The sequence below is a fragment of the Anopheles coustani genome, chromosome 3 (genome assembly GCF_943734705.1).
Source record: "Anopheles coustani chromosome 3, idAnoCousDA_361_x.2, whole genome shotgun sequence".
In the NCBI taxonomy this organism is placed as follows: domain Eukaryota; kingdom Metazoa; phylum Arthropoda; class Insecta; order Diptera; family Culicidae; genus Anopheles; species Anopheles coustani.
Window position 1 is genome coordinate 55002746 of NC_071288.1, and position 13858 is coordinate 55016603.

General features: G+C 43.1%; 4 protein-coding genes across 4 annotated transcripts; 2 read left to right on the forward strand and 2 right to left on the reverse strand.

Annotated features, from left to right (window-relative positions):
- Positions 1–3: 3 nt before the first annotated feature.
- On the reverse strand, positions 4–2668 carry LOC131263036 (DNA helicase MCM8). Its single transcript, XM_058265169.1, has 3 exons — positions 2374–2668; positions 644–2314; positions 4–576 (listed from the first exon to the last, which is right to left on the reverse strand). Exons 1-3 carry the CDS (start codon positions 2666–2668, stop codon positions 68–70), a joined length of 2475 nt encoding a protein of 824 aa, XP_058121152.1. The 3' UTR covers positions 4–67.
- A 1066-nt stretch (positions 2669–3734) lies between these two features.
- LOC131258999 (uncharacterized) lies at positions 3735–5000 on the forward strand. The gene is made up of 4 exons (XM_058260407.1): positions 3735–3858; positions 3923–4037; positions 4106–4481; positions 4545–5000. The coding sequence occupies exons 1-4, from the start codon at positions 3747–3749 to the stop codon at positions 4665–4667; spliced, it is 726 nt and encodes a 241-aa protein (XP_058116390.1). The 5' UTR covers positions 3735–3746; the 3' UTR covers positions 4668–5000.
- A 5635-nt stretch (positions 5001–10635) lies between these two features.
- LOC131263046 (uncharacterized) lies at positions 10636–12165 on the forward strand. The gene has a single exon (XM_058265180.1). The coding sequence runs from the start codon at positions 10636–10638 to the stop codon at positions 12163–12165; it is 1530 nt and encodes a 509-aa protein (XP_058121163.1).
- Positions 12166–12669: 504 nt separating this feature from the next.
- On the reverse strand, positions 12670–13846 carry LOC131263055 (uncharacterized). The gene is made up of 2 exons (XM_058265192.1): positions 12952–13846; positions 12670–12866 (listed from the first exon to the last, which is right to left on the reverse strand). The coding sequence occupies exons 1-2, from the start codon at positions 13844–13846 to the stop codon at positions 12670–12672; spliced, it is 1092 nt and encodes a 363-aa protein (XP_058121175.1).
- Positions 13847–13858: the final 12 nt, after the last annotated feature.

Here is a 13858-nt window from a genome sequence, read left to right on the forward strand (position 1 = left end):
CATTGTTTCGTGCCCTTGAGTTATATCACATTGCTACGATTTATTTCCTTCCCGTCCTTACCGAACGTTAATCAATGATAAATTTATAACAATCACGCCCTTTCTTGAGCAAAAATCCCTGAATGTTCATCGTGTCAATCAGCTCGGCACAGTTGCCCATAATACCGCCGGCCACCATCGCTTCCCGCAGTTCCGCCGTGGTATAAACGGTCGAACCGGAGGAAGCGGAACGCATCTGCAGTACCCTCGTGAATTTTCTCACCAACGACGTCTTGCTGGTGCCACTACCGTTCGTCAGTCGGGTGAACTGGAGCTCACCCTCGTCCGTGCTAAACACATCCAACATGCTTTGGCGCAGGATGGCAAGAACGTCCCGCACGTGCTCCACCGTTGCCACCGGCGAAAGGTCAATCTTTGCCCGGGCCTGTGTCAACCGAATCAGTCCTTCGTGTTGGCGCGTCGTTACCGGAATCATGTCCATCTCACGATGCACCCGCCGTAGTTCGACGAAGAAGTCGCGCAACTCTTCGGCTGCCTTTGCCGTCAATTTCGGTTGGATGTGTTTGCGTGCGTACCCTGGTGGACAATGTGGCCGATTGGTTGTGGTAAGGGTCGAGAACACTTGATCGTAGAAACAACTTACCGATATACTTCTGAACCAGTTCCGCTGGCAGGACGTCCATCTTTTCACCCGGCGCTAAGCGTAGGCGTTCTTCCAACGAAAGTTCTGCTTCTCCGTCGAACGATGAACTGAACGAGGCATCAAAGAATGGATGGGTAGGTGTGGAATTGGTACGAGCCAGTCCATGTACCTTCTGGATGTGGGCTGTGAGCAGATTGTCCGTCCTTTCGTTTGAACGATCGAGCAAAATAAACACCAAATCGAAGCGAGAAAGCAGCGCCGGATGAAGTTTCAAATTTTCTGACACGGTTTTACCCTTGTTGTAGTGACCACCGGCAGGGTTCGCAGCAGCCAGAACGGTCGTTCGGGCGGGTACGGTGCAGATGACACCAGCCTTTGCCACACTAACCGACCGTTGCTCCATCACCTCCAGCAGCCCATGGTGGCCGGACATTTTGTCGAACTCGTCTATACAACACACGCCCTGGTCGGCAAGTACGAGAGCTCCAGCTTCCAGCGATGCTCCAACACCTTTTTCCATCCTGACCGTCACCGTAAGGCCAACGTTGGAAGAGTTGGTGCCACAAACAAATATGCCCCTCGGCGACACCTTCGCACAGCTTTGCAAAATCTGACTTTTACCAATTCCCGGATCTCCCACGACGAGCACGTGGATTTCGGCTCTCGTTCGGCTGGTGTTTGCTTGCCCTCCGAACAGACCTAACAGTAAGCCCGCCTTAACAACCTCGTGCCCGTAGATGGTAGGGCAGAGCGATTGTACCAGCAGTCGGAAAGGAGACGGTTCCGATTGTATCATCCGTATCGCTTCCATGTCGAGCTCGGTGAACTCCGCCAAACGGTTCCAATTGGCGAGCACATTTTTGTTGCTACGTACGTACACTGCCTCGATGTATGCCTTGTACAGACTGGCCTTATTGTTGGTAGAGCCGTCCTCCTGGGAGCGCGCTTTCAATATGCCCGTCACAGTAACATCGTCCCCCGGGCAAACACTGTCCACCAGTTCATTCGTCAATTCCACCTCGATGTTTTTAGCCACACTGCCCGTGACGGTGCGTGAGCCTTGAGTTGTTTCCTGCAGCCGGATGGTTTGATACGACTCCATCCGGGTGAATATGGAATGCTGAAGGAGCATGAAATTGCTTCGAGCCTTGCACCCGCTGTGGCACGATGTCGGAGTGGTGTAAATACCATCCTTCTGCTGTACTGCCTGTTCGCTGGCGCATGATGAACAACGGAAGGCGCACCATGTGTTCATTATTTGCGAGGCGCCAGCCCGAATGATTGTCCCCCGGACGGACACCAGTTTACCGAAACTGCTGACTTTGATCGAACCGATTGAAACTTCCGGTCCAAATCCGACTACACGCGGTCGAATGGTTTGCAGGCACAATTTAGCGTTCTGCTGCGAACTTCCACTCGTTCTGTGTTTAACCAATAATTGATGCATCGCCAGCCCGAAGCAAGCCAGTGCGTACTCAGGATTATCGGTTAAATCCTGCCGCATCGTGGACCATTGCTCACGCAAGCGTCTATCACTATCGCATACATCGAGTTTCAGCTCAAACCAGTTACTGTTCTTCGTCTGGCCAATGTCGTAGTGCTCTACATTTTCCTCATAATGCGTTTGCATCGTTCGAACGTGATGGACTGTTTTTGATCCAACTTTATAATCTAGAAAACAAACCACAGTTTAAAAGGCACGTCTTTATGTATCCGCCACAATATCATACCTTCTTTCGGGAAATACAATTTCCATCCAATGTATTCACACGAATCATTCTTTAAGCTTGTCGTCAATACGGAAGTTGGTGTGAACACTGGTGGTGACGATGTTCCTGAAGCGGTCGATGGCAAAGCGAATCCAACCGGCTTTTCCCTTGGGACGCTACTCTGATAGTTACCACGATAGTTACCACGCCAGAAACCTCCACGGCTACGATATCCACCAGGCCGACGATTGGCCGTTCCAGTACCACGGCCTCGGCCGCTGGGGTTTGCACCAGACGGATTTACCGGAGGATCCATGGTGGCTTGCGATAGAATTCGCACGAATTTGATTTGATCCAAAACATCATATGTAAATATTTACCTTTTAACCAAGGTTAGTTGAACAAGCTTAAATCACCTTGGTCACAACTGTAAATAATGGCTAAAGCAACTAATTTCTCAATAACTTTTTAGTGGCCAATTTTAGCGACAGACCCCTCAAATGAAAGGTCTTTTAAAGACTGATTACTCTGTGCAACAAAGACTCTTCCGTAATTCTTAGTTTATGAAATTTTGAGGCGTAGGTGCAGAAACCTTGGTTGGTATTTTCTGCTGAAATAACAAATTTGTTAATAACTTTACAACTGCTGAACCGATTTGTACATGTGACCCCTGAAATGAAAGGTCTGCTCAAGACACACAACTTTGTTAGTTTAACAAGCTTAAATCATCTTGGTCCCAATTTGTGATAAACGCTAAAATAGTCATTTTGTTAATAACTTGTTAGTGTCTAAGGTGATTCAAACGAAATACCTCTCAAAAAACATATTTTTGAAGAACAAAATCTTAAAATGAGAAAAAAACGTTGCAGCTCTATATTTTTAAAATATAAAATAGGTATAGAAACCTTGGTTGGCTGAATCGACACAACTCGCGATGAGATGTGAAATGTGAGAAAAACGTCTCACTACATGGGTTGTTTTTTTAAAAAGTCTGTTAGTTGTTTCTCAAAAATCTTTGCAAGAAACCATCGCAATAATGTTCCATTATGTAAAATTACTGAGCCGTTGTATCGGGTTGAACAAAGTTATATTACTTCTTTTATCACATTTTGACTCAACTTAAGGAAGTAATTTATCACAAATAAAATAACAAAATAACTTGTACTGAAACCCTGTGCGTAGTCAAAAAAGCAACAAAGGTCTTATTCATCATTATTCTCGCGATAGTCTTAGTGAATGTGATTAAATAGGCGATTAATTGATGTATTCACTGTGATTGTAAGGTTGATATCAACAAGAGATTAGATAACCCGATCAAAAATATCAATCCATGTGTAGGCTGCAGATTTACCGTTCGCAGTATGTTCAATCTAGTTTGTGGATTAAGTGTCGTAATGCAAGGCAAAAATATGTTCAACAAAAGTGTAGTGTTTTTCAGCTCCGTAAGCTATGTATTGATCTTTTTTACTATTTTGTGGCCAAGTCTCGCACAAGGAGCCGTTGAGGGTATGTTTGATTTCAATTTGCTAACTGGGATTTGTGCAATAAGTGCGCAATTGTAACATTCTAGTAATGGGTGCACAGTCGTATCTGGAAATGGTGGCAAAACGTGTGGTAGAGATACTAGAAGGAAGATACATTACTGGAAATTCGTTACCAATCGCAGATTATACAGCTCCTATCAAGTAAGTAGATAACAAACCTATTTGGAACTGAAGAAAATTTTAATGAAATGAGTTCTCCCTACCAACAGCATATCGGCCTCCGGTCTAACAATTGCTGGAACGGTGTCGTTTCATTCGGCATTTATTTCAAAGATCGGTGCGATCGAATTAGATATGCAACGTTTCAAAGAAATTCTGCTAAATACGGAAGTATCGATCGAAGGTAGCCTCAAATGGCACGATATAGGAGTGGTGCTGGACTTTGAAGCCGATTTGGAAGATTATCAGGGTAATGGAACCCTATTCGTCACCTACAATCAGTTTGACTTCCCATTGAAGGTGACCAAATACTTTAACGAAACGGCACCAGTGGGTTCTTTGCAGTTCATGTCCATTGACAACTCGAACAGGATTACAACTGTTGGACATCCAAATAATAAATACGTGCAGATGATTTCACGTGCGGTAAGTAGTTTTACTAAGCGTTCAACGATGATTGTACAATGAATGTTTTTCTTTAACTTGCAGATTATGACAAATTATGATTTCCGTGATATGATGATTTTGTCGTTTCGCAATTGGAATTTTCAAAATCTACTCGCGGCTGTTATAACCGAAATTCCTTTCCCTGAGGTTTGTTATAATTGCTAATAACGTCATTCAGGATCTTACAATTGTGAAATGCTTGTTTGAGTGTAATCAATACTAGTATAGTTTCAAAACAGTTTCAAACAATCATTAACGTGAAGCATATAACAACATTTTAGTTTTGTTATATATTTGTAATCCAATACTATCCCAGCAATACTAGGTATTCCAAACGCTCTTCGTACGCTCAGCAGAAAATTTTTCCTTAGGTTGTTTTTACTTTTCCATTTAATAATTCTTAAGAATTACATGAAGAAAAATTTACAATGATAACAAAGCAACTGCAAACCGGTGGGAATTGTTTGTATTTAACCAACGAGCCCTGATTTTGAATAAAAACGCTTTAAAATATCAGAGCAAAAACCAAATTCAAAATTGTATTCTCTTATTATATCAACTTATGGACTCGGTGTGCCTGAAGCAGTAGGTTACTGCAGCTACTCGTATTACGAATAATAGCAGGACATTGATTGACCATGTGTACTGCAACACAGACTCAATTAGCGTGGTAACAGATGCTTGTGTAAAAATATCTGATCATGAGACTTTGCTTTTAAACTTGAATGATGAAAGTTTCAGGACAGTTCAAAAACAAGTTAAATGCTGGAATAGGTACTCTCAAGAGGGTCTTTGTCAGGCGATCACATTGGGTCTACAGAGGGAAACTACAAATTTCCATGAAGCTGCAGATCTATTGAAGGATACACTAGAGAGTGCTATGAATAGTTTAGTTTATGAAAGGACCATGGAGACTAGATACTCTGGCAGATGGTATACGTTGGCTCTGGAACGTCTAAAGCGGAAAAGAGACAAAGTGTATAAAACATTTGTTCGGACTAATCTGACTTCACATTGGTGTGAGTACACTAAGCTACGAAACGAGTACAGTAGGTCTTTAAAAACTACTCGTGAGGAATACTTCAGTAGGGAAATTAGCAAGCATCAGGGTAATAGTAGGGAACTGTGGAAACTTCTTAAAAGCATGTTGAAACCCGTCGAGAATACCGCTTCATGCGTGAAATTCGATAACTGCTTCGAGTCCGATGAGGCGGTGATCGCAGCAGGGTTCAGCAATTTTTTTGTGAATAGCGTCACACTTGTTAATAGCAACATTCCGACGGTAGACGAACCAGTCGAGCTGAGACAGGTTGATACTCCCAGGCATAGATTTTCTTTTCAACCAGACATCAGCAAGCTTAGGCAGATATGTTTTGACCTGACCAAAACGTCAGGAATAGGAAATGTAAATGCAAAAACTTTGCAGGATTGCTTCCGTGTGGCAGGGGAGACGCTTCTGGATTTGATTAACCAATCGATGGAGAGGGGTGTTTTTCCGGAGACATGGAAGGTGTCATCGGTTGTACCTATTCCAAAGTTGACTGGAGCTATCAAGGCGGAGGAGTTCCGCCCCATCAACATGCTTCATATTGTCGAGAAGGTCCTGGAGGTTGTGATCAAGGACCAATTGGTGCAATACCTGGACCAGAACGGCCTGCTCGCCCGGGAGCAGTCGGGATATCGGGAAAGACATTCCTGTGAAACCGCACCGAACCTGGTGCTTGCGAAGTGGAAGGGGTTGATGGATAGTGGGCAACCGGTACTTGCCGTCTTCTTGGATCTAAAACAATATCGAGGCCCATTTGAAACAATATCGAGACCCTTTTTGCTCACAACACTTAGACGATTCGGTATTGAGGGTAGGGAACTCAGTTGGTTCAGCGATTATCTGACAGGTAGAACCCAGAGAACAATTTTCAAAAAATCTTTTTCAGATCCTATTGAAAACACTCTTGGTGTTCCACAAAGAAGAACAATTTTGTTTACCATGTATATAATTGACATGAAGCAGGTCTTACGTTCCTGCGAGATAAATCTTTTTGCTGATGACACAGTAATATTTATATCGCGAAACGACGTGACACAGGCAGAGTCCCTTTTGAATGAAGAGTTGGTGGCTCTGGATGGCTGGTTGAAATACAAGAAACTCGCATTAAACGTTGGTAAAACACACTATATGGTAATGTCGTGGAGGGAGTGGATCTGCCAGCTTTCCATTGCCATCAACACGGAACCAATTTCCTGAGCCTCCCAGGTTAAATATCTGGGAGTTACTCTGGGCGATGGGCTTACATTTAGTGTACACATTGATGGGGTTTAGCGATGACCCAAAAAAAAAAAGGTGGCAAAAAAGTGTGGGGTGATGAGCAGACTGGGGAACAACCTAAACTTTTTTGGGAAAGTTCACCTCTACAAATCAATTATCTCACCGCATTTTAATTTTTGTCCATCAATATTGTTCCTCGGTAATCGGACACAGCTCAAAAGGTTGCAAAAAGTGCTAAATAGGGTAATGAGGTTAGTGTTGTGTTGTAGTCGGTACACGCCGTCTGCTGTTATGCTGGATGTTCTGCAATGGATGCCTAGAGAGATTGCCAAGGCTGCAAACGTTCGCGAGTTCAAGCGCTTGTGTGCCGTGTACGTTAAGCAGGTTGTTAAGAAGCACCCAGTAGAATGTGTAATGTCTCGTAGTTGTGTATTGTGAAAATTTAATGTTTGTAAGCATCGCACTTGTCATCACGATCTCACAGATGATTATGATGAGATTTTTGTTTTGCAAATTTAAATGTAAATAAACAAAAATGGAACAACATATCTTTGAGACACTCGCGCGTAAAAGTGGAAATTTGAAGTTGATCTTTCTGTACGAACTGCATCAGTCGCTCTTGTGCAATCACGTGACAGGCGCCTCGAATTCATCCATGGATGATTTTTTCGACGCGACCAATTGTCTCATGGATAAGGTTTGCTTAATTTGCCTGGATCCTGGAAAGTGGTAACTCCCCTCCATATGTTGGACAAGGGAGATACCGGCTACACGAATAGGAGAGAGCATTTTTTGGCCGCGCACTCCTTAGAGTGGTTCCATGATTTCTATCTTTTGGAAGTTGTGCTAACCGCTGTACGCAAGGAAAAGAGAGCTGACTGGTCTTTTTCGTGAAGGGTCACTTTGATACCACCACTTCGTGATTTGCTTTAAAGTTTGAGACAAATATCTTACGATAACTCCGCCATTCTCAAACCTGTGTTGGGGTAAGAGGTGGGACTCATCATCATCATCATCATCATTCAAATCTGCAGTTAAGAGATGAGTAATTGTTTCCTTACGATTCCTAATCAATTATCAAACTCAAAAGCCATTCTTAGTTAAGTTTCTAATTTAATTAAGTTTATTGTAAATGTACGATAGCGGCTGAATTCATTACGTGAAAGAGAACCAAATTTTATGAATAAAAAAAAATACAAAATATGTAGAATTAAATATTTAGAAAAGATAAGTTCTTATCACGAACAATAAAACCTGTCTAGAAAAATTAATAATATGTAGTCAATGTAGCACGACCTACCGTGTTCTCCCAAAATGCACATGTTTCGAATAACAAAACAAACATTCAAAAAAGCACCACTTTTTTAATAATGTGGAGCAGGAAGAATGAAATGTTGATTTGCATGCAACTGCAATGTCCTTAGTTTATTGACATGTTCTATGTCGCTTGACAAGGAAACTCCTGACCTCAGGGCTTAACGAGACCTCTTCTACGTCTACGAAAAAAACCTCAGGGCTTAACGAGCCCTCTTCTCTGATAATCGACAGGAACATTTACATACCGCCATCTTACAAATCCAACGTCTCTGTTACCATATAACTGAGTGCGTTAGCTAGTTGAAATGTTTCGCTCAGGGAATTTCCTGTGCTAATTCCATAGATTAAGATAGTCATCGAAATTACAGCTACCCATAAGCTATAACACACGCACCGACAAGATTTTTAAATAAACCATCCGAAAGGTCACTAAGATCTTGCACAAGCGTCATTTCATTACTGTTGCCGCACTGGCGCCATAGCGCACTGTTGCCGAAAATTTAGTTAAAAACTCTATTCGGAATGTAGTTGATTAGCTACCTTTATCATATCTTCTCCAATAAGGTGTGAGGAATGATAATCTTTCATGTTTTTTTTTCTATCTCCTATCTCCCTACTGACTAACCAACTGCAATGTAAGCGTAGCTAAACTTTAATCCTCTAGGTTTACGAATGTGCCACAGCACTGTCGATGATTAGATTCAGAAGAAGTATATATATGATGACCAACATGATTATGGAGCTGACAAGTAAATCAATTTATGATTCGTGCGCCGTTCGTAATACCGCGGGGTGGCAGACTCGAGACTCGATTCCACACCTGCGGCGTGGTGTTTCCTCGCGCTAACGCTGTTTAAAATAGACATGACGAAAATAGATTTGTTATAAAACTACCTTTTATTGAAATGAATAGTCAATAAAGGAACAGTAATTTGTAAACTATTCTACATTGAACATAATAAAAACATGAAGCAGAGAACGAAACAAGGAGAGGTTTTGCAAAGTGTTGACCGAAAGGAGAGAAAAGGGTACGATGTTTGGCCTAGCAGAAACTAACAATTCTGAAATGAAATTTACAACTGGTATTGAAATACACCATGATGAGTTAGTGCAGAGGGAACTAGTGTGTTTTAATCCAATAATCTCTACACAGCTGATAAAAAGAGAGACATGATTAGAGACTTACGTTCTCAGCGACGTTGACCTAGTACTATTATAAAACATTCCAATCACGACAACTCGACGTTAGGCAACGGTTTAACGATGTCCTTGAATGATTACAGTTAGAAACGTACACCACAGATAACTACCCCCAAACTACCTACTCGAACTACGTCGGAGAGTCATGAACATTTTCTTTTACTGAATTAGTTGTAACGAGCGACACAAGACATGTCATAATTTTGAATATCTTACAATCGCCGATTTAACCATTGATTAAGATAATCTTGGATATAGGAAAAGGTTAGATTCTTAAATAGAGGTTTGACCTTGGGTGACACAATTAATTATTTGATTTCAACATGCAGCATGGCCGCACAATGGGATGGGTCACTTCATCCAGTTTTTTTCATTCCTTGTTGTGAGAGTAACTTTTTCTATAACGGTATAGTTTTCTTTAAAAAAAACACTTAATTTGTAAAAGAAAACTCTTCCGCTTAAATTTTCTAATACCTTGAATACTTTCGTTTTCTGCGTGCCATTTAGTTTACAAGATAAAGGGGTGATATCTTATTAGCAAATGATATCAGTTCCGAAATTGATAACGACAATTTTATGAACGTCGGCTGGACCGGTCACCGCTGTAAGGGATATCAGTCAGCAGTTCGAGCGTCAGCCAGAGAGTCGTACAGTTTAGAACGGAGGTTTCGTTCATCTACTTGAGTCCTGCTGTGTTCTCAAAGGTAACTTGGCTTCCAATGGTCAACTGAGTTCGGAATTCGCTCGACAGTTTTAATTGTCATATAGACACCATCGGTGCATCAGTACAATGCAGTTTAGGTGGCGATCGTGACCTATGTGTAGTGATCTATCGATGAATACATGCTTATGAATCTAGCAGCTAAATTAATGACCAATTCACAAAACTATTGACAATTGCTATTCATTTGTGGTAACTAAATTGATTATATCAAAACGTGGCCCTCCGCGAGTTTTGGGTATCAGAGTTCGGCAAAATTAAAGAAAAAAAAACAGCTCAATCCCTTGCAAGATAAGAAAATGGGGAAAAGATTCGTTAGTGATACCGGCCCGGTGACATTTGTGACAAGCAAGAGTAGACGCATGCGTCGGTGAATTTGATGTATCGCTTAACTATTACCGGCCATGCGGTTTCCAGAACTGATTTTACCGATGCCATGATTGATCGGCTGATCAGGAGTGTGATGTTGGTATAAGTTAATAAACGAATAAGGAAAACAGCTTTAGCTGCAACGTGACTAACGTTGGTGCACTCATTGGCGGTGTCGTTTGTAATTTGTATCGCGTGGGAATGAGTCCATTTTTGTATACGCTTCTAATCTTCCTGCTTGTTCTAATTTTCATTCGCAGATGAATCTGTTAGGAATAATTTTAGTGGTACTCTGTTTTAGTTACATAAATCAGATCGACTCAGCTCCCACACCGTGCGAGGAACTGAAGGATAAAACTTGCGATGAACCCGAGTATGAGGCTTACCGTGCCTGCATAGAGGCAAGTAGAGGGATGGTTCGAGAGAAACGGCAAATCGCCATGCCCTGCCAACAACCACATGTAGTGGAACCGGTAGTACAGACTGTTAAACCCTTTGAGGTGCTTGTTCCGGTAAAGCCGTTGAAAATCGTGCAAAAACCTGAGCTCAAATCACTTAATCGCACGATCATCGTTCAGCCGGGCACGAACCTGACCGATGACTACCCCGATGAGGAAGAGAGTAACTTCCACTACCGTTTGCCATTGAACGTCACGACGGTGATCCGATTGACCAATATCGTTAATAATACGAATAACATTCACATGCCAACAACAATCAACAACACGAACGTGAACAACATCCACGTTTATGCTAATCTTACGGAGCAGGGTGACGATCCATTCGAGCAGGATGAGCCCTGTTGCACGGTTGTACGTCCCAAGAGTTGCCAAACGTCGACCCAGGGAGTGCACTGTAAGCACCGAAAGTTCCAAACCTGCGGTCCCCAGTGCACGGCCAAGGTGGTGCACATTCAGAAACGGAAGCGATGCAAACGAGCTACCGGTGAGTGCGAGGAGAAGATCGCCTACGTTCCCCAGCCAGAGAAACCGACCTGCGTGTACGTCGAAGAGTGGCCTTTCGTAGTGTGCGGTAAGAAAGCAAACATGACCATAATCTGTGCCGGTTGCTACGATCACTATGGTCGCGGCTATCAGACAGCCTATGGTCACTCCAGGATGCAACCGCAGTGCGTCGGGTGCTATGACGATGCGTTCAACGTGGGTCCATTGTATCGCCGAGGACCCGTTCTACAGCCCTTCTACTACCATCAAGTACCGTGCTACTTGTCCGGTAGCTGCCCTGATAGCTACGAAAATTGCGGCTACGGATGCTACGGCCACGAACGTATCGATCCAGCCTGGGGACCCCAGCCGGGCATGAATGAGTGTGACCCGTCGATGGGTTCATCCAATTCGATCTATTACAATCCGGATTGTTTCGAGGAGACCAACGATTGGGGGGTCTCCACGGCAAAGTGTGCCGTGGTAACCGATGGCAAAATAATCACGGTGAAGAACTGTACGGATGAGGTCGATAATCCATTCTTGGCGGCTCCAAAGCTTCCCAGCACCGGCAAGGGCACAAAAACTGGTGCACAGCCGCCAACCCTTATCAAGCCCACGGAAGCACCGAACTCGGAGGATGGCAAAACTACTGTCCCCCCAACGACAATCCAAACGCTGGAAAAAGAAGACGTTGAAGAATCCAATGATGACATAACAAATCCCGATGAACCGAGTGAGAACGACGATGAGGACATTAAGGTTCCTGGTTCGGGAAACGGTCCAATGAAAAATGAGGTCTCCTTCGTGGAGGAGTACATAGATGATGAAGATTTTATACTGTAGATTTTGGGGCCAGTGTTTTTCCTACGAAATAAAAAACCTACAAGCAATAAGTTATTCAAAGGCGACGTGAAGTAAGTATTTGTAGGAAACTTGCTTGTTGCAACGTAATAAACAGGATAGTTTGTTAGATTATCTTATTCTGCCAAATACATTGATGACGATCCATAAGTAATAATAAATTCATCGTGTATAATTTGAAATTTTTTTGTACATTTGTTCAGCATCAGCATATTTTTTTGTAACACGGATATTGGAAGAACGACTTATTAGTTTTATAGGTTTTGCAGCTCTTTGCCAATATTTTTGATTCATTTAGATTCTTCATTTGATATGACCAACCTTGAGCTTATCTGTGCTGGGTAGTACGACAGAAAATAGAACTTAAGTGGGATATCAACATTGTTTGCTTTTTTTCATTGTCAATGGTCAGAAAATAAACAATCAAGGGTAGTTGTTTTGAAAATCATTCATTTCATTTTCATAAAACCTCGTGCTTCATGTATTTTACTGCTTTGCATCCTCCCCGGTTGGTTTCAATAGATCTATCGTTTTCTCCTCCAGAAGAACACAAAGCTCATTGGTTGGATCGGGGCAGTTTAGATCCTTGTCTATGAATCGGCAACTGTTGTCTACCATGCAATCGTACGTATAGCACATCGGACTGCACGCCTGCGTTACACCATCGATACATCCCGAACAGTCTGGAACAATAAAAAAAAACACATGGAAAATTACAGACAATAAGACCGTGCGGGAACCAGCTACTTCTCAGGGCCATCACATTACCTAACCGTGGACATCGTCCCCATCGACATTGTTTGAAGCGTGCGAAAGGATTCGGTAGAGGAGGCATAACGAGCCATGGTTTGCGATACATGGGCCTCCTTGGTCGCAGGTACATGACGTCAGCAGTACAAACCGTGCTACAGACGTACTGCTTCCGGTGGAGGCAAACCCATTCGTCGTCCCGCTTATGGCAGATCCTCGGTGAAACGATCGTACAGCAGGGTAACTCTCGGGATTGTTCTGTCGATTTCGGAGGGGAGATTTTGTCTGTGGTACTTGCAGTGGTATTTTTTGGCCTGGGATCTTCACCCGTGACCTTCTCTCGAATATGTCCGGGGTCCTCGTAAACGGTGGTGTCGTTGTTTCTTATCACGACGGTCCGGAATCCACCGTTTGGTGTGCGACGAGAGAAGTGAACCACCACGTTGTTAACGTTGTGTGTGTGTACGATGGTTTCATTGTTAATGACATTATTGTTGCTGACGATTTTTTCAAAGTTCAATTTTAAACCCTGTCCTTGAACCGGAGGCATGATAACCTCCGGCTCGTCGTCGTCGCTTTCCGGCACTTCCGTAACGTAGTTCGGATCCAGCGGGTCGATCAGTTCCGGGATTGGGATGTTGATGCGTAACGGAGGCACGACCACTAGCTTTTCTTGGGCTGGCACAACGTCTTGAACCGGTGGAACGATCTTGTAGTGGCAGTAACCGTTCCACAGGTACGTTCCTTCCGGGCAGTTGGTTGTTGGGACCGACCTTGACACACTCTGTTGAAAACAATTCCCTTTGTATTCGCTATAGCCCGGATTGCACACACATCGTCCATCGCGTCCAAAAGATCCGTTCAAACATAGTTTAGGTATCGTCGGAGGTTTAGTTACTAGTTCCTGAGCCATAGACTCACTTAC